Here is a 23,117-nt window from a genome sequence, read left to right as displayed (position 1 = left end):
AGAAGAACAAATATAAAATTTTGGGTAGAGTCTCCTCTGTAATTAAGACTTTTCCCAAAAATTCCAATCAATACAACAACATCATTGACAATTTCAATCATCAATAACAAATATATCACATCCCATTTGTTATAAACACAGTTTTTCTTAAAAATCATCATGCACAAGGACAAACATACATTCCTATAATTGGGTTCCCTGACCCAACTGTGGTATCAAAAGTTGTAAACAAACAATAAACTCCCCTCACCTATCTATATCTCTTGGTTAGTTCCTTGCGACGTTGTTCTAAGATCTCTTAGGTTCACGTCCATTCGTCCAAATGCAAAGCTTTATATACCAAATCAAAGATAATTCTGTATAGATTTCAAAGACTAGGTTAATATCAACTTTTGGGATCAAATACCCATTCAATTTAAAAAGGTGATAAATGGGTGTTTTGAGATCCAAATCAAAGAGACGTCATTTTGAGATTCTAATCATGCCACTGTGATTAGGGTTCAGTGAAGGTTACAAAAACGAAGTCTATTTTATAAAAATACAACTTTTATAACGTCTCATTTTCAAGGGTTTTTCAAACGAAGTGTAAAAACATCCAATAATGGTACCTAAGTCACAAGAGATGCAAAGATAGACTCAAACTAACTAGGAGAAGGCTTAGAAATCATGGTTACCTCGAAGAAACTGCGAAGGGAGGATTAAAGGCTCTATTCTCTACCAAATCCTCAAGTTGAGTTTTGAAGATTCCACTCTGATTAAAGTGTACCTAAATCATGGTTGTTTTACATTGCTGGATGTATTTGTAACCTACAAGACTCGCCCAGGCAAAATTTTGCTCGCCTGGGCGAGCTAATCCAACTCTAACTCGCTTGGGCGAAGTTATGCTCGCCTGGGTGAATTCTGCTCCAAAGAATCATACTCCAAATGTTATTTTGAAAATCACAACGGTCAAAACTTCCATACTTTGGTTGTAAGCCCAAATTCCAAATTTGAAGGAGATCTAACGGTTAACAAGTCTAGGATCATAGTTTTACTGGAATAGGTTTAGGTAAAACTTGAAATCTCATAATTTCAACGTAAGTCAATAAAACTCCACATAACTAAACATTCACATCAAGCAAATCACACATGACTAATTCACATAATACATCAACTCATCCAAATTAATCAAGTAATCAAATAACACAAGAAATACACCAAACATCTATTTTTAGTTATCGAAATTTCAGGGCATTACAATACTTACCATGAAACTCATGTTTATAAGTACTTAAGTAGTATAATTGATCTTTTCGACCACTTGGAAAGGATAATGCCCTTCCATTGCAACGTCAAATGCCTTTGAAAACTCAAGTTGATATTCATTTGATGCTTTGCTTTCCTCCTTTTTAAGAAATTCTTAAAATCCTTTCACAAGATGATCCTGACAATCAAACAATGGGTTAGAATAAAAATAAGAGTAATCATATTTCTCTTTATCTTTTGGTGTTTCTTTTTCACTCTCTTTTTCAATTATTTATCTTTCTCTTATCTCTTTTTCTTTCACCTCTTTCTCTTGAATTTCTTTTTCTCTTGAATATCTTTTTCTCATTTCATTTCAACTTTTTTTTCTCCTTTCCAACCCATCCATACTAAATCCCCAATGAGCACTCATAGCTTCAAACAACAAACAAGTAAAAATATGGATCCTCCCCACTAACTAAGTGTTTCACTCAAATAATGGGATCTCTCGTGTTTCACACAATCAAGGCTTTCCTTCGATGATGATCTCACCACTCTTGCCTTTTAAAGCTCAACTTTCTTTGCTAATTCTTAAGAGAGAACCTTATCAATGATGTTTTACAAGACAACAATGGGAACAATCAAGTGACTTAGAATTTATGATAAGAACAAGATGGAAGATAGACATACAAAAGATAATAATAAATACAAGATAATGAACAAAGACACAAGATCAGATTTCACAAAGAGAGCATAGAGTCCTTCCAATTCAAAAACTCTTTCATCCCCCATTTTTTATAATTTGGGTTGTTCAATATATTGTTGTTGCACTCTTGAACCCTCTTCATTTTTTTTTCACAACTTTTTTTTCCAACCAGTATAATGATTCAAGTAACTTTTCTTCTTCTTCTTCTTTTTTGTACGAATTTCCTTTTATTTTTGGACAAAACTCAAAGTTAACTAGAAATTTGATGTTGAACACAAAGATGATGAATAAAAGTGAAAAGACACAAAACAAGAACAAAGACTCACAAAAAGCAAAACAGAAATAAATAGAAAAGAATGACACAAGGACTGAACAAGATGAACAAAAATTAGATAATTTTAAAAGGGATTGAGCTCAAGAAAACTCAAACCCTAACTTTAAGGAGTCGAAGCTTTGATGCCTAATGATATGAACACAAAAATGGAACGAAACATCTTGAAGATTTTAGACTTATATATTGATTTAGTTTTCTTTTAGAGAAGGATATTGACGCCATACTTAAGAAATAAATGAGAAGGTGAGTGATAAGTCATAAATTTGATCGATACAAATTTCCTTTATTTTATAGCCTAGACTTCCCTTTAAACATCCTAGTAGGAATTAATTTCTACTAAGAATTAAATTCACACTTACATTAATTTTTCACTAGAAATAAAATCCTACTAACCACTATAATAACTTGGAAAGCCTAAAAAAAATGACCCTAAAAATGTCAAGACTCATCTAAACTTAATAAATAAAATAAAATATGAAAATTCAAAGAAAAATAGCTATGTGTCTGTCCAAATAAACCTTAGCCTACCGTTGCATGTAGAGTATAAGCTCTTTAACTCATTGTTGTATTCAAAATTATTGATTTTAAATTTGTTAAATTTATCTTTAAATTATAGAAACGAGACAATTATTGAATTAAACACTTGTATTACTGAACTTTGAAAAATCTTCTTAATTCTTTTGGATCTTGCATTAATTATTGAACCTTTCATCCATTATAAAAAATACTTAAAATAATTATTAAACCTTTACCGAATCATATCAATATGATGCGTTGTTACATGAAATTCAACTGATTAGATCAAGTAAAGATTTTAACATTTCAAAATAAACATCAAGTTATTGGTAAGTCTTAAAAGTAGTCTCATGATAAAACTATCAGAAAAGACTTACCGTTAGAAGAATAAAATTTTACGGTATCCCTCAGCCGCAGCACACAGGTTCGTAGTTCGTACCCACACCTACCCAAATTGTGGGACCCATCGTAGAGCGGCTTTGGCATGCCACATAGAACAACTCACACGTGGCGTCACTGTGAATCCGTAGCTGTCGACAAAGAAAACAGAACAGTTATGAGGTCGAAGTTGGTAATTAGTATAGACAACACAGGCACAACAAGAACAACAACATGGACCCCACTCTTCCTCCTCCTACCCCCTCTTCTTCGTTATAAATCAACCTTCTCCTCTCTCAGCAACAACCCTCACACCACACGCCCTCAGCCGTCACTCTCTCTCTCCCTCGTCTGTTCCTTCCTCCTCAGTCTTGGTATTGTGTCTGCAACTTACGAGACAGCCCTTTTTGTGATTCGAATCTCTTTTAAGCTTTAACCTCTTCAATTGTTACCGTTCCATCACAACCCCGTGCTTAATAAGCCATTTCACCCAAATCCGGATCTTATTAGATCAATAAATTCAGATCTGTTTCTTTTAATGTGAAAAAAGCCCCAATCCTTTTCATTATTTTTGGATATATTTCTTTTTTACTTTGTCTATTAAGGCGGTTGTAAGTTGTAACAGAATTTGGACGCTGAAATAAGAGTTCCCACAAATACAAGAACACTTCTTCACTGAACATATTAAAAATTATTATAGCAAAAAAAGAAACACCAACACCAAGGCTTTTCCTTTTATCTCTTTTTATTTGTTGTTGTTTTCTGTAAGGGAACAATGTCGAACGCGCTGTCGTTTACGCTCCCGGCTCTCAACAACCCTCAGCTAAACGCTTTGAATAGCCCTAACAAGGCGCGTCTGCGCCTCGGCCTGAGAATCCGGGTTGTTGCGTCGTGCATAGAGAGGAAGAGGTTCTTGGGGACCCGGGTGCGGCCAAGTGGGTCGGACAGGATCTGGTTGCTGCAGTCGGGTCGGGTGCCGAAGCTGAGGGTGGCGGTGCGGTCGGCATTCTCGGCGGTGCCGGAGAAGCCGCTGGGGCTGTATGATCCGGCGATGGACAAGGACTCGTGCGGGGTCGGGTTCGTGGCGGAGTTGTCTGGCGAGAGCAGCCGCAAAACGGTGCGTAGCGGGGTTTGGTTTTTGATGGATGTGGCGTGGCGTGGCGTTTATGAATGATTGAATGAATGGGGTGTCATTTTGTGTGTGCGTGTGCACTGCAGGTGACGGACGCGCTGGAAATGTTGGTGCGGATGACGCACAGAGGTGCATGCGGATGCGAAGCCAACACTGGAGATGGTGCCGGCATTCTTGTGGCTCTGCCTCATGTCTTTTACCAGGAGGCACGTTTTTTTTTTTTTTTTTGTTTCTGTTGCTGTTTCTTTTTAATTTACAAATATATATCTGTATGTTCTGTTTTTGTTCGTGTGCGTGTGTGTTTTTATATATAAAAAAATTGTTTATTAGATTTTTTTGTTGTAAGTGTTAAGGGGAAATGGTAGAGGAAAACGTCGCAGCTGGATCCTTCCGCTAGCAAAGCTAAACTTGTAACAAAATAGTTTGTTGTAAATATTTTCTGTATTTTTTTGTTCTTGTTTGAGATTGGTGTTCTTATGAAAGTATGTTCGATTTTAGTTTCGATTGATGATATTTTGATTTACTAATTACTGTTTGATTTGCTTATGAAGGTTTATTTATTTTATGTTTGTTATACTTTTTACCGTAAAAGTATTAATTTGTTTTTTTATACCGATTCAATAATAGGCATTAACTGTGGATGCTAACTTTTTTCTTTCTTTCCGTGTATTCTTGTTATTCTTTTGCTGATGGCAGCCGTTTTAATTTTTTCCCTGAACACTATTATTATTCGTAATTCGTAAATAATATATTATTGATTATTATTGTTATTTTTATCATGGAATGGAACATATTTTTTCTCTATTTCTGAGACCATTGAATTTGAATTATTATCTACTAAACTAAATAGTTTTTCATTAGCTTTTTAATGTTTTTCCTTTTCCCAAAGGGCTTTTATTTGAGATAAGTACCTGCCGCAATAACTTTTCAGTTAGGTGGAAAATAAAGAGTAAATAATATTTAATTGCATTAATGTAAGTTCTGATTGGTTCATGCCAACCTCTTTATAGATCATAAATCAAGAAAAAAGTATTTGAAATATTGGGACCTGGCTTAGTATCTCTCACCAGTTAAATTAAGTAATGGGTTTTCCTTGTTGTAGGTTGTGGATTTTGAGCTTCCTCCGCAAGGAAAATATGCAGTTGGCATGCTTTTCTTGCCGAAGTCTGAGAAACGAAGGGAGGAAAGCAAAAAAATGTTTAGCAAGGTAAATCTGATTTTGAAGTTTCTGTCTTAATGGCTTTTGGTTTCAACTTTCAACATAGATTTTGTTATACCATACCATACTTTTTATACTATTTTGATCATGCAGAAGTTATTGTGATTTTATATTTTACTGACATTTGTTTGTAATTATGGTTTACTGTATTAAGGTTGCTGAATCTCTGGGGCACACGATTCTTGGATGGCGGTCTGTGCCTACTGATAATGCAGGATTGGGAAAATCGGCCCTGCAGACTGAACCAGTGATTGAACAGGTGTTTCTTACACCAAGTGCTAAATCAAAAGTTGATTTGGAAAGACAGGTACGTTTTCTACATGTTGACATTTGTGGCAAGACATGCATTCAAATAATTTAAGTGAACAAATGATTGAATTGGTTATGTTTCTCAAGAAAAAGATTAAGAAATATTTTTTTCAGTGAACGTTATAGATGATATAACATCATGGTGAGAGTTGAATTTATTGCTAAAGAAAGTGGTCTTAATAAATTTTGGTTTAGCTCTTTTTTACATCACTGTATAATTAATTTTAAGATTTAATTAATAGTGCTTAGTAGGTACTTGGTTTTTGCAGATGTACATATTAAGGAAGCTCAGCATGGCTGCTATTACATCTGCATTAAACCTCCAAAATGATGGCATTACAGATTTCTACATCTGTTCACTTTCATCTAGGTGTGTTCTCAAGAGGCAACCACATTTTCTTGAGAAGTAAATTATGGTTACTGTCACTGTTATCAAATCAATTTCAAATTTCTGATAACATCCAATTTTGTTCAGGACTGTTGTTTACAAAGGTCAGCTAACACCAGCTCAGCTGAGGGATTATTACTTTGCAGATATTGGCAATGAAAGGTTTACGAGCTACATGGCCCTGGTAAATATATTACCCATTAACCTATTTTCTTTCTCCACTAACTCTATACTCCAACAAACAGCATGGGAAACAACCAGTAACTGAAGAGAGGCAAGGTTGGGGAATGACTTCTGAGGCATTGAGGTTTGAATGATCTCTTAAGTTCTTCCGCTTCCTTGATTACTATTTGAGTTTGGATGCTGGATTGGATGCAATGGTTGAGTTGGTAAGAAAGTTCATTATCAAGATAAATCATGTTTGCGGAAATTTCTGCTGATGCTTTCTATCGGTAGTTGATCTGGAGGATAATTTCTTCCAAGTGGTGGAGTGAAAAACCATTTTTCGTGAAAGTGGATAGGATTTCTAGAATTTCTGCTGGCACTTAATATATGCTTTGTATTGTACCTGGAAGAAAAAAACATTTTTGCATTTGATTTTCTACACTGTTTTATATTGTGTTACAAGAATATAATCATGATTACTGACAATTTGGCATGCATATGTGCAGATACACTCACGGTTTTCTACAAATACTTTCCCTAGCTGGGATCGTGCTCAACCTATGCGTGTATTGGGACACAACGGAGAAATCAACACACTCAGAGGCAATGTTAACTGGTATGTTTTGAATAAGTTTTGCATTACTGTAGTTTGATGGTATGACCTATAAGGACGAATATTTATTGCACTGCAAACTTAAATGGTGTATCAGCATTATCCCAATGATGCTGAAATGAATGAATGGTAAATATTGTCTGTTAATTACATGATTGTATCTTTTTTCCTCCCCAAAAAATGGATACTGTATCAGTTCAGTGTGCATCAAGCTTGGTGCTAGATGATTATGGGTGGGTATAACAGCATTGAAAATTGTGTGGGATGTACTCATTGCATTTTGATTGATGTAGTGTACAGTATATGAGCTAATGTTGTCTAATTTTGTAGGATGAAGGCACGTGAGGGTTTACTCAAATGCAAGGAGCTTGGTTTATCAGAGAATGAATTAAAGAAGCTTTTGCCTATTGTGGATGCAAATTCGTCAGATTCAGGTGAAATTTTATCTGAATGTTAATTATTAGCACACTAGACTATGGTCATATACTGAATCCTAAAGGGTAGATTTTCTTTTGTAGGAGCTTTTGATGGTGTGCTTGAGTTTTTGCTTCATTCGGGAAAAAGTCTTCCTGAAGCTGTTATGATGATGATTCCTGAAGCATGGCAAAATGACAAGAACATGGATTCTCAGCGTAAAGCATTCTATGAATACTTCTCAGCTCTCATGGAGCCATGGGATGGGCCAGCTCTTATATCATGTAACATTTTGGGACTATGGTTCTATCACATGTCGATGTTCTCTTCATTTTGGTTTTATGATTTGGCACTAATCCAATCTAATATCACTACAGTTACTGATGGTCACTATCTTGGAGCTACATTGGATAGGAATGGACTGCGACCAGGCCGTTTCTATGTCACCCATAGTGGACGAGTTATTATGGCAAGTGAAGTTGGGGTTGTAGACATTCCACCAGAAGATGTGCGTAGGAAAGGAAGACTAAATCCTGGTATGATGCTGTTGGTTGATTTTGAGAAGCATATAGTCGTAAATGATGATGCCTTGAAAGAACAGTACTCTTTGGCAAGACCTTACGAGGATTGGCTCAAAAGGCAGAAAATTGAACTCAAAGACATCGTTAACTCTGTTGATGAATCTGAAAGAGTGCCGCCACCCATAGCAGGAGTTGCTCCAGTAAGAATAACAAAAAATGATGTGAACATCTCATAAATATCTTGTATTCAATGATGATGCAGATATAAGTTTTAACTGTTGCATCTTCCATGAATTGCAGCTATCCAATGATGATGCGGATATGGAAAATATGGGAATTCATGGTTTATTGGCTCCATTGAAAGCTTTTGGGTATGCAACAACCATCATTAATATTTCCTCAACTTTATCTGATGTATTTATGAAGGAAATATTTTTTATATTATGCTTTATTCATGCAGATATACAGTTGAATCATTGGAAATGCTATTACTTCCTATGGCCAAGGATGGCGTAGAAGCCCTAGGGTCAATGGGAAATGATACTCCATTGGCTGTCATGTCTAAAAGAGAAAAACTCACTTTCGAGTATTTCAAGCAAATGTTTGCTCAAGTGACAAACCCTCCTATCGATCCTATTAGAGAGAAAATAGTCACTTCTATGCAATGTATGGTTGGTCCAGAAGGTGATCTGACAGAAATCACTGAGGAGCAATGTAACCGGCTTTCACTAAAAGGTCCTCTTTTATCCACTGAAGAAATGGAAGCCATTAAAAAACTGAATTATAAGGGATGGCGCAGCAAAGTTATAGACATAACTTACTCAAAGGAATGTGGTAAGAGAGGGTTGGAGGAAGCCTTGGACAGGATTTGTGCAGAAGCACACCATGGAATTAGTGAAGGCTACACCACTCTTGTGCTGTCTGATAGAGGTATTACACTACTATGTTGTGTTTGTATTGCTAATAGTTACTTTTTACTGTGCATGTCCATCTAATTTATTTGTATGTGATTGAATCATTAGCCTTCTCAAAGAAACGTGTTGCTGTGAGCTCCCTCCTTGCTGTTGGTGCTGTCCATCAACATCTTGTTAAAAATCTTGAGCGCACTAGAGTTGCCTTAATAGTTGAATCTGCTGAGCCACGTGAAGTGCACCATTTCTGCACACTTGTTGGTTTTGGTGCTGATGCTATATGCCCGTATTTGGCAGTAGATGCAATTTGGCGACTGCAGGTTGATGGAAAGATCCCACCAAAAGCAAGTGGTGAATTTCACTCAAAAGATGAGTTGGTCAAGAAGTATTTCAAAGCAAGCAACTATGGAATGATGAAGGTTCTGGCCAAGATGGGAATATCAACTTTGGCATCATACAAAGGTGCTCAGATTTTTGAAGCATTGGGTCTTTCGTCGGAAGTGATTGCAAAGTGCTTTGCTGGGACTCCAAGTCGAGTTGAGGGTGCAACGTTCGAGATGCTTGCTCGTGATGCTTTTCAACTACATGAGTTGGCTTTTCCTTCTTGGGTTTTCTCTCCTGGAAGTGCAGAAGCTGTTGCTTTGCCAAATCCTGGGGATTATCACTGGAGAAAAGGTGGTGAAGTTCACCTGAATGATCCACTTGCTATGGCAAAGCTTCAAGAGGCTGCCAGAACTAACAGTGTAGATGCATATAAACAATATTCCAAGCTCATTCATGAATTGAACAAGGCTTGCAATTTGCGTGGGCTTCTGAAATTTAAAGAGACAGCAGTTAAGATTCCTATTGATGAAGTGGAGCCTGCTAGTGAAATAGTTAAACGGTTTTGCACTGGGGCCATGAGTTATGGGTCAATATCATTGGAGGCACACACAGCATTAGCAATGGCTATGAATAAAATGGGAGGGAAATCCAACACAGGTTTGTTAAACTTATTTTAAGAATATCCAAACAGATTTTTTTTCTCTTCCATCATAAATGAGGGAAACAAATATGTGTAGTTTTTTATCAAGTGTCAAGTATTAGCAATGGTTATGAACAAAATTGGAGGGAAATCCAACACAGACAGATTTTTTTAAGAATATCTGAAGAGATTCTTTTTCCTCTTCCATCATATAAGAGAGAAACAAATATATGTAGTCTTTTACCGAGGGGCAAATATGTCAGCATAACATGCTTTCCCGCATCATTTTTCCTTGAATATATCTTGGGGATTACTTTCCTCTTGCACTTCTATTTCTACTAGATGAAGATTGGTCTCATCAATTTCTGTGATTATCTGATGATCTGTTTCCTGTATATTCGCTATAGGTGAGGGAGGGGAGCAACCATCTCGTATGGAGCCTCTTCCTAATGGCTCAATGAATCCCAAAAGGAGTGCCATTAAGCAAGTGGCTAGTGGGAGATTTGGAGTTTCAAGTTACTACCTTACAAATGCTGATGAACTGCAGATAAAAATGGCCCAGGTAGTTGTCAAAATTATTTTTTTGAATTTAGATTATTGGTTTTTTACTTATATATCAAGAAATTTCATTGACTGGTCTCTAGACCCTATAACATTGGAGTTAAATTTCTATTGTTTATGAATTTATATTCATGGCAGATGATGCTATGATTTCAAGGCACCTCTGGGTGCTCTTGTGTTGTTAAGTATACCTGCATTTGACCTTTGGTAAGGTTAAATAAAAGCTGTAGTTTTTCACTTACCTGTGGTAGTGTCTTAACATTATAATTGTCATCTTTAGGGAGCAAAACCTGGTGAGGGAGGTGAACTTCCTGGCCACAAGGTTATAGGAGACATTGCTGTCACTAGGAATTCAACTGCTGGGGTAGGACTTATCAGTCCACCTCCCCATCATGATATTTATTCAATCGAAGACCTTGCCCAGCTAATTCATGATCTTAAGGTATTTTCATCTGTGTATTCTATTCTTTTACAATCAATGCTTCTAATTGAATATTACTCAAATATGTTATTCCTGTTTAATACATTTTGTTAATTTGTAGAATGCCAACCCAGCTGCTCGGATTAGTGTGAAGTTGGTATCGGAAGCTGGAGTGGGGATAATTGCTAGTGGAGTTGTTAAAGGCCATGCCGACCATGTATTGATCTCAGGTCATGATGGAGGTACTGGGGCTTCCAGATGGACTGGCATAAAGAATGCCGGGCTGCCTTGGGAACTTGGCCTGGCTGAGACCCACCAAACTTTGGTTGCTAATGATCTACGTGGTCGCACAGTCCTCCAAACTGATGGGCAACTGAAAACCGGGAGAGATGTGGCCATAGCCACTCTTCTTGGTGCAGAAGAGTTTGGTTTCAGTACTGCTCCGCTCATCACTCTTGGCTGCATCATGATGCGGAAGTGCCACAAGAACACTTGTCCAGTTGGCATTGCTACACAAGATCCAGTACTTAGAGAGAAGTTTGCTGGAGAACCTGAGCATGTTATCAACTTCTTTTTTATGGTAGCAGAGGAAATGAGAGAAATTATGTCCCAGCTTGGGTTTAGAACAGTTAATGAGATGGTTGGCCATTCCGATATGCTTGAATTTGATAAGGACGTTGTTAAGAGCAATGAAAAACTAGAGAACATTGACCTCTCTCTATTGCTTAGACCTGCAGCTGAACTGCGGCCAGAAGCTGCTCAATACTGTGTGCAAAAACAGGATCATGGTTTGGACATGGCCTTGGATAATAAGCTCATAAGTCTGTCTAATGCTGCTTTGGAAAAGGGTCTTCCAGTATACATTGAAACTCCAATCTATAATGTTAACCGTGCTGTGGGAACTATGCTTAGCCATGAGGTGACTAAACGGTACCACCTAGCTGGTCTTCCAACTGATACCATCCATGTTAGATTTACTGGCAGTGCAGGCCAGAGCTTTGGTGCATTCCTCTGTCCTGGTATCACTTTGGAACTTGAAGGTGATAGCAATGACTATGTTGGTAAAGGATTATCTGGTGGCAAGATTGTAGTGTATCCTCCAAAAGAAAGTAACTTTGACCCTAAGGAGAACATTGTGATTGGTAATGTTGCACTGTATGGGGCGACATGTGGGGAGGCTTATTTCAATGGGATGGCAGCAGAAAGATTTTGTGTGCGTAATTCTGGAGCTAAGGCTGTAGTAGAAGGTGTTGGTGATCATGGGTGTGAGTACATGACTGGTGGGACTGTTGTTGTGCTTGGTAAAACTGGTAGAAACTTTGCTGCAGGTATGAGTGGTGGGATTGCTTATGTTCTTGATGTGGATGGAAAATTCCAATCTCGATGCAACTTGGAACTTGCAGATCTAGATAAGGTTGAAGAGGAAGAGGACATTCTTGCACTTAGAATGTTGATACAGCAGCATCAACGTCACACAAATAGTCTGCTAGCCAAAGAAGTGCTTGATGATTTTGAGAATCTTCTTCCTAAATTTATCAAGGTGTTCCCTAGGGAGTATAAACGTGTTCTTGCAAGTATGAAGTCTGAGGAAACCTCCAAAGATGCATTGGTGCATGCTGCTAAAGACGACCAAGATGATGAAGCACAAGCAGTGGAGAAGGATGCTTTTGAAGAGCTTAAGAAACTGGTGATGGCATCTTTGAATGAGGAACCGAGTCAGGTCAGTTTTTTTAATTTTTATTATCTTTTTATGATACTTGTACCTTTGATGTTCTTAAGAAAAAAGTGATTTTTTTTTTTAAAAAAAAAACCATTAGATTGGGTATTCACACTTCCTTAAAGTAGTTATTGAGCTATTGCTTATTCAAATAAAATTCAATGGGTGGTGTTAGATTGAATTGAGGTGAGTTAGAAAATGGAGAGGTTATCTTCATTAATTACAGGGTAGGATGCCTAGAAATTCTATTTGGGACTGTTTCCCTTTTATGTGAGATGGAAAGATCTTTTTATAAAGGAAATTATTTTACTTCCTCTTTGCTGTAGGTGTTCTATAAATGTTTTAAAGGAACCTAGTAGATACTGTGCTGCATTTAATGGGTGTTTGGCAATATCTTTTGGGGGGGGGGGGGGTGCAATAATAGTATAGTATGTGTATTGCATGTATGTGAATTACATACAGGGAAAATAAGTATCTAGAGTAATTTTTGCAGTTTATCCTGGTTGATGTCTTTGAATATCTGCAGGCTGAATCACCCAAGAGGCCAAGTCGAGTCACTGGTGCCATTAAACATAGAGGGTTTGTTGCTTATGAGCGGGAGGGTGTTCAGTATAGGGATCCTAATGTTCGCATGACTGATTGGAAGGAAGTGATGGAGGAGACAAAGCCTGGTCCCCTACTGAAAACACAGTCAGCCCGTTGCATGGACTGTGGTACTCCTTTCTGTCATCAGGTGTGCTTTTCGACTTCCAAGTTTTCATTTTTAATTTACAGCTTACATCGTCCCTTCAATGGTTATTTGGACATGCATTTAAACTGAAGATATTTGCATAAAATTTCAGGAAAATTCTGGATGTCCTCTTGGAAATAAAATACCAGAATTTAACGAGTTAGTATACCAAAATAGATGGCGTGAAGCATTAGAGAGGCTTCTTGAAACAAATAACTTTCCAGAGTTTACTGGTCGGGTGTGCCCAGCACCTTGTGAAGGTTCTTGTGTCCTTGGTATTATTGAGAATCCCGTATCCATTAAAAGCATTGAATGTGCCATCATAGACAAGGCTTTTGAGGAGGGTTGGATGGTGCCACGACCTCCAGTCAAGAGAACTGGGTATGCTGTTTTTCTTTTTAACATCTCATCAGTTTCATTTTCGTTATTCTGCTGTTCCTTTTCAGCCAAATATGCATAACCCTCCAAGTTGATGTGCCATAATTTTTCTATCTTTAAACTGTTCAACTTTGTTACAATAATTAGCGTTATTTGACTAATATCTTTACCGATACAGGAAAAGAGTAGCCATCGTTGGAAGTGGACCATCTGGCTTGGCAGCTGCTGATCAGCTAAATAAAATGGGTCATACAGTAACCGTGTATGAAAGAGCTGATAGGATAGGAGGGCTTATGATGTATGGGGTTCCCAACATGAAAACTGACAAAGTGGATATAGTTCAACGGCGAGTAAATCTTATGGCTGAAGAGGGAATAGATTTTGTGGTAAATGCTAATGTTGGACATGATCCTTTATACACTCTTGATCGGCTTCGAGGGGAAAACGACGCCATTGTCTTGACTGTAGGAGCTACAAAACCTAGGTGAGGCGGTGACATGAATCCTATTTATGCCTATTGATTTAGTTCAATTTCTTTGAGACAGAACGAAATTGTACTGAGAAATATATCTTTTCATGAAGGGATCTTCCTGTACCTGGTCGGGAGCTGTCAGGAGTTCATTTTGCCATGGAGTTTCTCCATGCAAACACTAAAAGCTTGCTTGATAGCAATCTCCAGGATGGTAACTACATTTCTGCCAAGGGCAAGAAAGTTGTGGTCATTGGTGGGGGTGACACTGGCACAGATTGCATAGGAACATCCATTCGTCATGGTTGTAGTAGCGTTGTAAATCTTGAACTCCTTCCTCAGCCACCACCAACTAGGGCTCCCAGCAATCCATGGCCTCAGGTTAGATTTGAATCATTAGTTTTGAAAGTCTCTGTTATGTATCTTCTTAGCAATAGACAACCCGAGAGAACTTGGAGACTTGTAATTACTAGTAATGGCTCAACAATTTATTTCATAGTAATTGTTCTTGACTTGAGTGGTTGAGTTTAACCAAATGTTTCTGGAATGCAGTGGCCTCGCATATTCCGTGTAGATTATGGTCACCAAGAGGCTGCAGCCAAATTTGGCAAAGATCCAAGATCGTACGAGGTACTAACTAAGAGGTTTATCGGAGATGAAAATGGAGTTGTCAAAGGACTTGAAGTGATTCGTGTTTGCTGGGAGAAAGATGAAACTGGAAAGTTTCAGTTTAAGGAAATTGAGGGATCGGAGGAGATTATTGAGGCTGACCTAGTTTTACTAGCCATGGGATTCCTTGGTCCAGAGTCTGTAAGTATTCATCATAATAAATTATCTTAATTTTGTATGTTCAGAAGTTTCTTAACTGAACTTGGTATATTTATGGTAGATGAGAAGTTAAGAGAAATAAGTTGTTTCTGTTGTGTTACAGAAGTAAATTTTATTATGTTCTAGCCACATTCAGACTTTGTATTAATCTTCTTCCAACTAATCATGTTTTGTTTTATTCTGCCAGACAATTGCAGAGAAGTTGGGTGTGGAGCGAGACAACAGGTCAAACTTCAAGGCCGATTATGGCCGCTTCTCAACTAATGTCAAAGGGGTGTTTGCAGCCGGTGATTGTCGCCGCGGTCAGTCCCTGGTGGTGTGGGCGATTTCAGAGGGACGGCAAGCGGCAGCACAGGTGGAAAACTACCTCATCAAAGAAGACCAAGACCACAGGAATCAAGATGGGCTTGTCAAGAGGCAGCAGGGCCTCAACATGAAGCAGCAGGGCAGCAACAAACACACAGTAATGACTTAGGTGGCTTCTCTGATTTTTCATGCTCATAAAATTCCAAAAGGAATTTGCACAGAATAAAATAAGATTGTTCCAAGTTTGAGCAAGAGATTCATTGGTTTACTTTAGGTATTCTTGGTTGGCAGTTGCTACCCAAAGGGGCGAAATAAGCATAAATAAAGTGAAGCTTAGTGCAGAGAAAGCAAGAGTTGTTTTGGTGTTTGGTGTGGTCTTAGGGTATGAAGTTATTGCAGATTCGAGTGTTCAGTTGTTCATAGATTGTTTTATTCGGGCTTTATTGTTGGGAAGGTTAACTTTCTTAGTTGGTAATGGTGACGATGATTGCATGTAATGAAATATACAATTTGATTATTATTTAGATGTTACATCGTTTCAATTTTTAAACTTTGTTTTTGAACGAGTTAACTCTTCAATTTTTCATTTTTAACGTTTTATTTGAACTTTAAAACAAAAATTCATAATTCTCTTTCCTCTTGAATGCAACACTTTTAAGTAAACTTTCCATCAGTTTTAAAGTTGTGATCTAGTGTCGATTTTCGCATATCAAGTGAACTTTTCCATAAGATAAAGTTGTAATCTAGGGCATAAACAATGCCAAGTTATTTTGGGGTCGGTAGAGTTTGAGCTGTTAGATATTACGACTATTACAAATGAACTTGAAAATTATCGATAGGCTTCCTTGGTCATTTATTTATACGTTTCAAAATGTTGGTTTAATGTAATTAGCCTGTCTTTCATCAAATAAAAAAAAATGTAATCAACTTGTCGAGTGTCGACCTTGCATGTAGGCTAACACTGCATTTACAACTTGCCCTGTTGGTGGATGGTGGTATATATGAGTGGAATTTAGTATAATATTTGTGTAATTGCATGGATCACATTTTATGTATGTTTTAACATCTATATAATTTTAAAGCAAAATTACAAATTTGGTCCTCCTATTTGTCTTAAAATTGTAGGTTTGGTCTTATAATTTAATTTACGAATCTAGTCCCCAAGTTTTTTGCAATTTCGTTATTTCAGTCCTCAACCCTGAAATTGAGTTTTGATTGTAAATTGTCAACATTAACCATCACTTGTCGTGCTTTTATTGGATATTGACCGCCACATATCGCGCGTTTATTGAATGTTAATTTCGTGCACCTAATTAACGTCAACCTTCAATAAAATCGCGACACGTGACGGTCAACGTTCAATAAAAGCGTGACATCACTACTATGAAGTGCACTTTCTACAATAGCAAAACGACAACGGTTGATGAAGAACCATCTTAGTATATAAGACGGTGGTAATTTTTTAAATAAGGGATTTTCAACGAAGATGGTTTTATGAAAATCGTCTTAGAAGGTTGTCATTCTAAGAAGGTTTTTACAAAACTGTCTTAAAAGACTTTTCATTGTTTTTAATTAATATTTAATGTCTCTGCGACTCCTCCTCTTCCACTCCTCCTTTTCACTCTTTGATTCTCAGTCTCCCCCTTTCCCTCTTCGACTCCTCTCTAGGGTTTCCAAAATGGAGCACTCGCACCAGCCACCATCACTTCCACCCGGCAACGGCGATGACGGACGGTACCAGCTGGCGGAACCATTTTCGCTGAGGACTGAGACGCCGCGGTGGCGGCGCATGGTGAAGGTAGCCCTTCAAACTTGCTCTTCCTAGCTGGTGGTGGTTTTGTTGTCTTCTAGCTTCTTCTTAACTCTTTTTTTTACTACTTTTAAGCTACCTAGTTTTCAAAATAACAAAAACAACGTTATTTTCTTCATTATCATGCAACATAGCACAAAACCCTTAAGCCGTTAGGCACCTTCAACGTCTTCGTATTTTGTTATTGGTTTGATTTGATGGAGATGGAGGGTGAGAAACAACAAAAGTTTGATGTAGACCTCGACAACCTGATGGCTTTCGACTCCTATCACACCTTCCCTTCTCAACCATCTCTTTCCAGGTACCTTCTTCTTCTTCTTTTTTGTTTTTTGACACTGCCCTTACTCACGTTAATTGAACACAGGGAGGACCTCATGAAGCAATGTTTACTAAAAGGCACTCACTTGGTTCAAGCTATTGCAGATGCCCTCTTTATCTTACCATCAACCGAAGATTTGGATGGACCCTTGTCACCTTGCCTCCCCCACTCACTCAATTGCTTAGAGAAAAACATGTAACCCCTCACTCCAATCTCTTCTTTCAAATTCAATAAATTATTATTTGTTACTTGTTCCTATAATGTTGAAATTTTCCGCATAATCTCAATCTTTATCCCCTACTATATTGCAACTTTCCAAGGGCTAAATAAAACCTTCTTCCTCTATATATTTGTTTGCATTGCTATTAGCTTTAAACTTGTCTTCATTTTATCTTTTGTTCTATGCTTCTAGTATTTTTCTATGTCTAGTCGGTTTAAACATTGGCTCATCGATTTTTGTGATGCTTTCAGTTGCCAAAACCAAAGCCTCCTACTGAATGGGAAGCTTTTGCCAAAAAGAAAGCTTTATGGTTATGAAATTTATTATAGCAGTAGGCAAATGCATACAGAATCAGAGGCACTGTAATGTCTTTTTATTTAAAGGAATCTCTAAACCAGTAGTAGTTAGTGTTACTCAATTGGCAAAGATCTTGCTGGATTGTGCACTAGTTCATGTTTTTGTCATTGAAACACACTATTGATGCAACTTTTATGCAGCTGATTCTTCTAGTAGGGGAATGAAGGGTGTCTGTTGATTGGGTATAATGAAGTTGATTTCTGTTGTTTGCATTATATGTGGTATGAATTGTGTGTGTGCTGTTTAGTTTTTGTAAATCTTTATGAATTGAAAACAAGTTGTTTGGCTAGAATGGACTTTGATTTCTGCCTTTTGCATTGTGTGTGTGTGGGCAAACTCGTTTATTTTGTGTTTGTGTTGTGGCTAGTTGGTCATTATGAATTGAAAACAAGCTGTTTGGGTAGATTGAAATATGATATTGATTTTTGCCCTTTGCATTATGTTATATGTATGCTTGTGCGCATGTGCAAACTCATTTATTTTGTGTTTGTGTTGTAACTTGTAAAATAAGTTGTTTGGGTATATTGAAGTTGATTTTTGTTGTTTGCATTATATGTGGTATGTACAGGATAATGCAACTGCTTTGAAGATGCAGCTTGATCAGCAAAAGAATGTTACTGATGATCTTGTGTCCAAAACACAGGTTAGTTGCATCTTTTTTGTTAAGTTTTGCATTGGTGGCCATTCCATAACTTTCCAGACATAATACCAGAACTCGATTGTTGACCACTTACTATGTTTTATTTGTTTAATTTATTTTCAATTCAAATTGAATGAGAAGGAGGAAAATGTAGAAATGTGAGGTAGTTAGAGAGCTTGAATGGGAGAGAATAAAAAAAATGAGGAAAGAACTGGGGAAGTGGAGTGAATTAAGAGAGAGAATTGAAATCAATAGTAGTAAGAGCATGCTGTCATTTGATGAACTTCAATCAATTTACAATTATATTATTTACATGTAAATAAATTTTAAATTTTGAACAGTGGAAGTGAAAGAGATGTGGTTCCTAAAGTAGTAAACCATTCTTTTTTTTTTTATTCAGCTAATCAGCTCTATATTGTAGTATAGGCATGTGATTTTTTTTTTTTTTTATCTTGGTTCATGAAAATTTTCTGGCAATATAAGCTACTGCTATTTTGAACAAAGCAAATAAGCATATGCTTATCAAGCTTGCATTGCACTGTGTTGCTATTTCTGAATTCTTTTAAAATCAGTTATTTATTAGAACTATTTGGGAATCATGTTGGAGTAATGCATGTAACTATTTTTTTTTCTCAACAGCTTTTGGAGAGCAAGATACAGGAGGCAAAGTCAAAGAAAGATACCCTCAAAGCATGAGCTTAGTCTGCAAAGTTTGTCTTTAGCTCATCTTTCATTCTTTGAAAGTCATGTATTGGTCTCTCACCTTTGTTCTTTTACATAGCTAATTCTTTTTCTTCTCTTTAGGACTTCAACCATAGTTAGTGAGATGGTGGGCATTATCAACACAAGCAGTGCCCTTGCAGCTTTTGATAAGATGGAGGAAAGGGTTAGTTTTTTCTTTTTTTAATATTTATATTTCCACCCTTTTGAATGCTCCATATGGAAGAAATGGCTTCCATTCATGTATCAATAGTTGATGACTTGGCATGCATATATAGTTCTTATACAATTTACTTCAAGCAAGCCTTAGAAATTTATTTGATTTTATTTTTACAGTATTAACAATGGAGGCTTAGGCAGATGCTTTGAATCAGTTGAGTACTGAAAATCTTGAGGGAAAGGTAGTATAACTTTTCATATATAACTAAAAGATAGTATATATCTTTAACTGAGTTGTGCTAATTAATAAACTTCAATCTTGAGCCAGAAATTGAGGCCACCTGAGCTGTTTTTCGATACCTAAAAAGGATACCGAACCAACTGATGTGCCATTATTTTCTCCTATTTCTTAACCCTTTTTGCACCATTTTAAGTACTGATTATTCTTAATTATCAAATTAATTAGGCAGTTTTATTATTTGGGCCCATTCAGCTAATTTGATGTTTTTAATCTAATTTCAGGAATTAATGAAACATTGGGCTTGAATCCAGAATTGGGCTTTGACTTGAAGAGGGCAGACTATTTTATTCTACAAAATTAGATCTTATCTTATCTTTATCTTATCTAGATAATATTTAGATTTGATCTCATCTAGATGTTATTTAATCTAGATCTTATCTTATCTTATCTAGATTTGAATTTAATTTATTTATGGGCTTGGATTTAAAACAGATTTGTAAGCTTTGGGGCTGGAAAAAACTATATAACAGCACCAAGGTTCTAGTGTAGCCCTCTCTTCTCTCTCCCCTATTTTCGTTTTTTAGTTTTAGTTTTTTTTTTCTTTGAGACATTTTTTCATTTTGCAATTCCAGTAGCAATAAAATTTCGTTCTTCAATTTATAAATTCGTTATCTATTGATTAATGGAAGGCTAAGTCCCCAGTGTTGCTTTCTCTTGAGGATCAAGCGCAGTTCTCTTTGAGGTTCTATTATTACTGTTAAATTCTGTTCAATTTTTCCTTTTCACTAATTACTCTAAATTTGTTACTATTAATTCATGCATGCTTAGTGCTTGATTAATTGTCTCTGCGCTTAATTTACGTTCATGCTTAATGATTGTTTATGAGTAATTGGTGTATGTGTTGCTTAATCACATAATGAATGCCTTATGTCAAATTTCACTTAGTAATTTAATTTAGGGTTGGATTAAGTGGTTAAATTGATAAAGGATAAATTCTCGCAACCTAGGATAAGAGACTTGCTTGTGAATCAAGGGGAAGCAACATATTTTAATTCTGATATTTTTCTAATTCAATTTTACTCGCTATTTAATTTACAAAAACAAACAACCCCCCCCCCCCCCCCCGGCCCCCAATTTGTTACTATTTCCTACTATCTGTTATATGAACATTTTGTTTACCATTGCTCGTTGGGAAATGACCTAGGATCACTGCCTAGTTACTTCATTTTAATGTTTATTTGATTCGGGTACGGCCTCGATCAAATTTGGCGCCGTTGTTGGGGAGCAGTGTCCAAAGGTTCATAATAGCTAGTGTCGTGTTAGTGTGTGTGTTAGTTAGTGTTGTTTAGTGTCTTGGTGTTTTGTTTAATGTGTGTTCTGTTTTAGTTTTTCTGTTAAGGGCTTCCCCTGTTTCAGTTTTGGGTGTTTTGCTGTGAATAGTGTCTTGCGACGGATTTTGCGACCACTTTTGCTTGCGGTAAAACTGAGTAGTAGTGGAAATCCCTGAGCGACGGATTTTAGAGACCACCCTTGCTAAATTAATTAGGATTTTTTGTTTTGGTAGCTAGAGTTGTTATTTTTCGCTGCATTTTATTGTGGTCACTTCTTTTGATCCATATTTTGTGAGAAAAATAGTTGGAGCCCTTAGTTTGCTCAGATTTGAAAGTTCCAAAAAAGTAGCAAATTTGATTTTTGTCAAAACTTCAAACGACCATAACTTTTACTCTGGGTATCAGAATGACTATTATTATATGTGTATTTGGGGTAGAAAAAAATTTCCCATGTTGTGGCAGCCCGCTGTAGGCCGGCTGCGGTCTCCATCTTCCAAAAATTGCAATTCTGTCAAAAGTTTTTTATTTTCCAAGTATTATTCCCTTATTTTTCTTGACTTATCATTTTTAGCTTATAGTTAGACTTTGAATTTTCATTTGAAATTTTTTGTGCTATCTTCTCATCATTTTATAAGATTTCTCACAGAATTTCAAGTCATTTGGATATCATTTAATGGTAGCTGTAGTTCAAACCTACACTGTTACTTGCATAAGAAGGAAACTAATTGTGCATGCTGAATTTAGTGTAAGACTAGAGGAAATCCATCTGACTTACAACCCTTTGATCCTGAGATAGATAGGACATTTCATAGATTAGTTATACATCATTTAGTACCTTTTGAGCATCCTGAGAATTCTGTTATTGGTAATTTTGAGCATTCTGATTTTGTACATTCTGATTTTGTACATTCTGAGAATATGGCACAACCTCCACCCCGTGAGAGGACTCTAAGGGAAATGGCTACACCTGATTTCTCCTATGAAAGCTTATGCATCCAATACCCTGATGAGGATGTCCCATATGTTCTTAAAACTGGATTGATCCATTTGCTTCCAAAGTTTCATGACCTTGCAGGTGAAGACCCACACAAGCATCTGAAAGAATTCCATATTGTCTGCTCCACCATGAAACCACCAGATGTCCAGGAGGATCACATATTTCTGAAGGCCTTTCCTCATTCTTTAGAGGGAGTGACAAAGGACTGGCTATATTACCTTGCTCCAAGGTCCATCAAGAGCTGGGATGACCTCAAGAAAGTATTCTTAGAAAACATTTTCCCTGCTTCCAGGACCACGACCATCAGAAAGGATATTTCAGGTATTAGACAACTCAATGGAGAGAGCCTATATGAATATTGGGAGAGATTTAAGAAATTATGTGCCAGTTGCCCTCACCACCAAATTTCAGAGCAGCTTCTTCTCCAATATTTTTATGAAGGACTCAACAACATGGAGAGAAGTATGATAGATGCTGCCAGTGGTGGAGCCCTTGGAGACATGACCCCTGCTGAAGCTAGAAATTTAATTGAGAAGATGGCTTCAAACTCCCAGCAATTCAGTGCCAGAAATGATGTTATTGTCATTAGAGGAGTGCTTGAAGTAGCCATGAATTCATCTTCATCAGGTGAGACTAAGAAGCTTGAAGGTAAACTAGATGCCTTGGTTAACCTGGTAACCCAACTGGCCATGACTCAAAAATCTGCACCTGTCGCCAGACTTTGTGGTTTATGCTCCTCTGCCGACCACCACACAGACCTTTGCCATTTTGTGTAATAATCTGAAGCAATTGAACAGCCTGAAGCTTATGCTGCAAACATCTAAAACAGACCTCCTCAACCTCAGCAGCAAAATCAACCACAATAGAACAATTATGACCTCTCAAGCAACATGTATAATCCCGAGTGGAGGAATCATCCCAACCTTAGATGGTCGAATCCTTCACAATAGCAGCAACAACAACAACCTTATTTTCATAATGCTGCTGGCCCAAGCAGACCATACGTTCCTCCACCAATCCAGTAGCAACAACAGCAATAGCTCCAAAAACAACAAACAGTTGAGGCTCCTTCGCAACCTTCCCTTGAAGAACTTGTGAGGCAAATGACTATGCAAAATATGC

General features: G+C 37.1%; 1 protein-coding gene, 1 non-coding gene and 1 pseudogene across 6 annotated transcripts; 2 read left to right on the top strand and 1 right to left on the bottom strand.

Annotated features, from left to right (window-relative positions):
* Positions 1 to 3,369: 3,369 nt before the first annotated feature.
* On the top strand, positions 3,370 to 15,751 carry LOC114384447 (glutamate synthase [NADH], amyloplastic). 5 transcript variants are annotated; one of them, XM_028344118.1, is made up of 23 exons: positions 3,370 to 3,529; positions 3,925 to 4,272; positions 4,374 to 4,493; positions 5,390 to 5,494; positions 5,661 to 5,813; positions 6,085 to 6,185; positions 6,291 to 6,387; positions 6,875 to 6,984; positions 7,312 to 7,415; positions 7,500 to 7,679; positions 7,773 to 8,116; positions 8,217 to 8,287; positions 8,377 to 8,846; positions 8,939 to 9,808; positions 10,199 to 10,353; positions 10,633 to 10,794; positions 10,895 to 12,493; positions 13,017 to 13,223; positions 13,333 to 13,601; positions 13,777 to 14,082; positions 14,181 to 14,448; positions 14,620 to 14,877; positions 15,083 to 15,370. In XM_028344118.1, exons 2-23 carry the CDS (start codon positions 3,931 to 3,933, stop codon positions 15,368 to 15,370), a joined length of 6,579 nt encoding a protein of 2,192 aa, XP_028199919.1. In that variant the 5' UTR covers positions 3,370 to 3,529; positions 3,925 to 3,930. The 5 variants fall into 5 exon arrangements, with proteins under 5 accessions (XP_028199919.1, XP_028199918.1, XP_028199920.1 ...); XM_028344117.1 differs by having other exon boundaries at positions 3,370 to 4,272; positions 15,083 to 15,751; XM_028344119.1 differs by lacking the exons at positions 3,370 to 3,529; positions 3,925 to 4,272; positions 4,374 to 4,493; ... (2 more) ...; positions 6,085 to 6,185; positions 6,291 to 6,387 and adding an exon at positions 6,437 to 6,592 and having other exon boundaries at positions 15,083 to 15,751.
* A 1,457-nt stretch (positions 15,752 to 17,208) lies between these two features.
* LOC114384062 lies at positions 17,209 to 19,243 on the top strand (annotated as a pseudogene).
* Positions 19,244 to 22,294: 3,051 nt separating this feature from the next.
* On the bottom strand, positions 22,295 to 22,401 carry LOC114385537. The gene has a single exon (XR_003660907.1). It is a non-coding gene; the product is annotated as a small nucleolar RNA R71 (small nucleolar RNA).
* Between the last annotated feature and the right edge of the window lie 716 nt (positions 22,402 to 23,117).

The sequence above is a fragment of the Glycine soja genome, chromosome 14 (assembly GCF_004193775.1).
Source record: "Glycine soja cultivar W05 chromosome 14, ASM419377v2, whole genome shotgun sequence".
In the NCBI taxonomy this organism is placed as follows: Eukaryota; Viridiplantae; Streptophyta; class Magnoliopsida; order Fabales; family Fabaceae; genus Glycine; species Glycine soja.
Note: the sequence above shows the minus strand (reverse complement) of the source record. Positions and strands in the feature narration are given on the sequence as shown.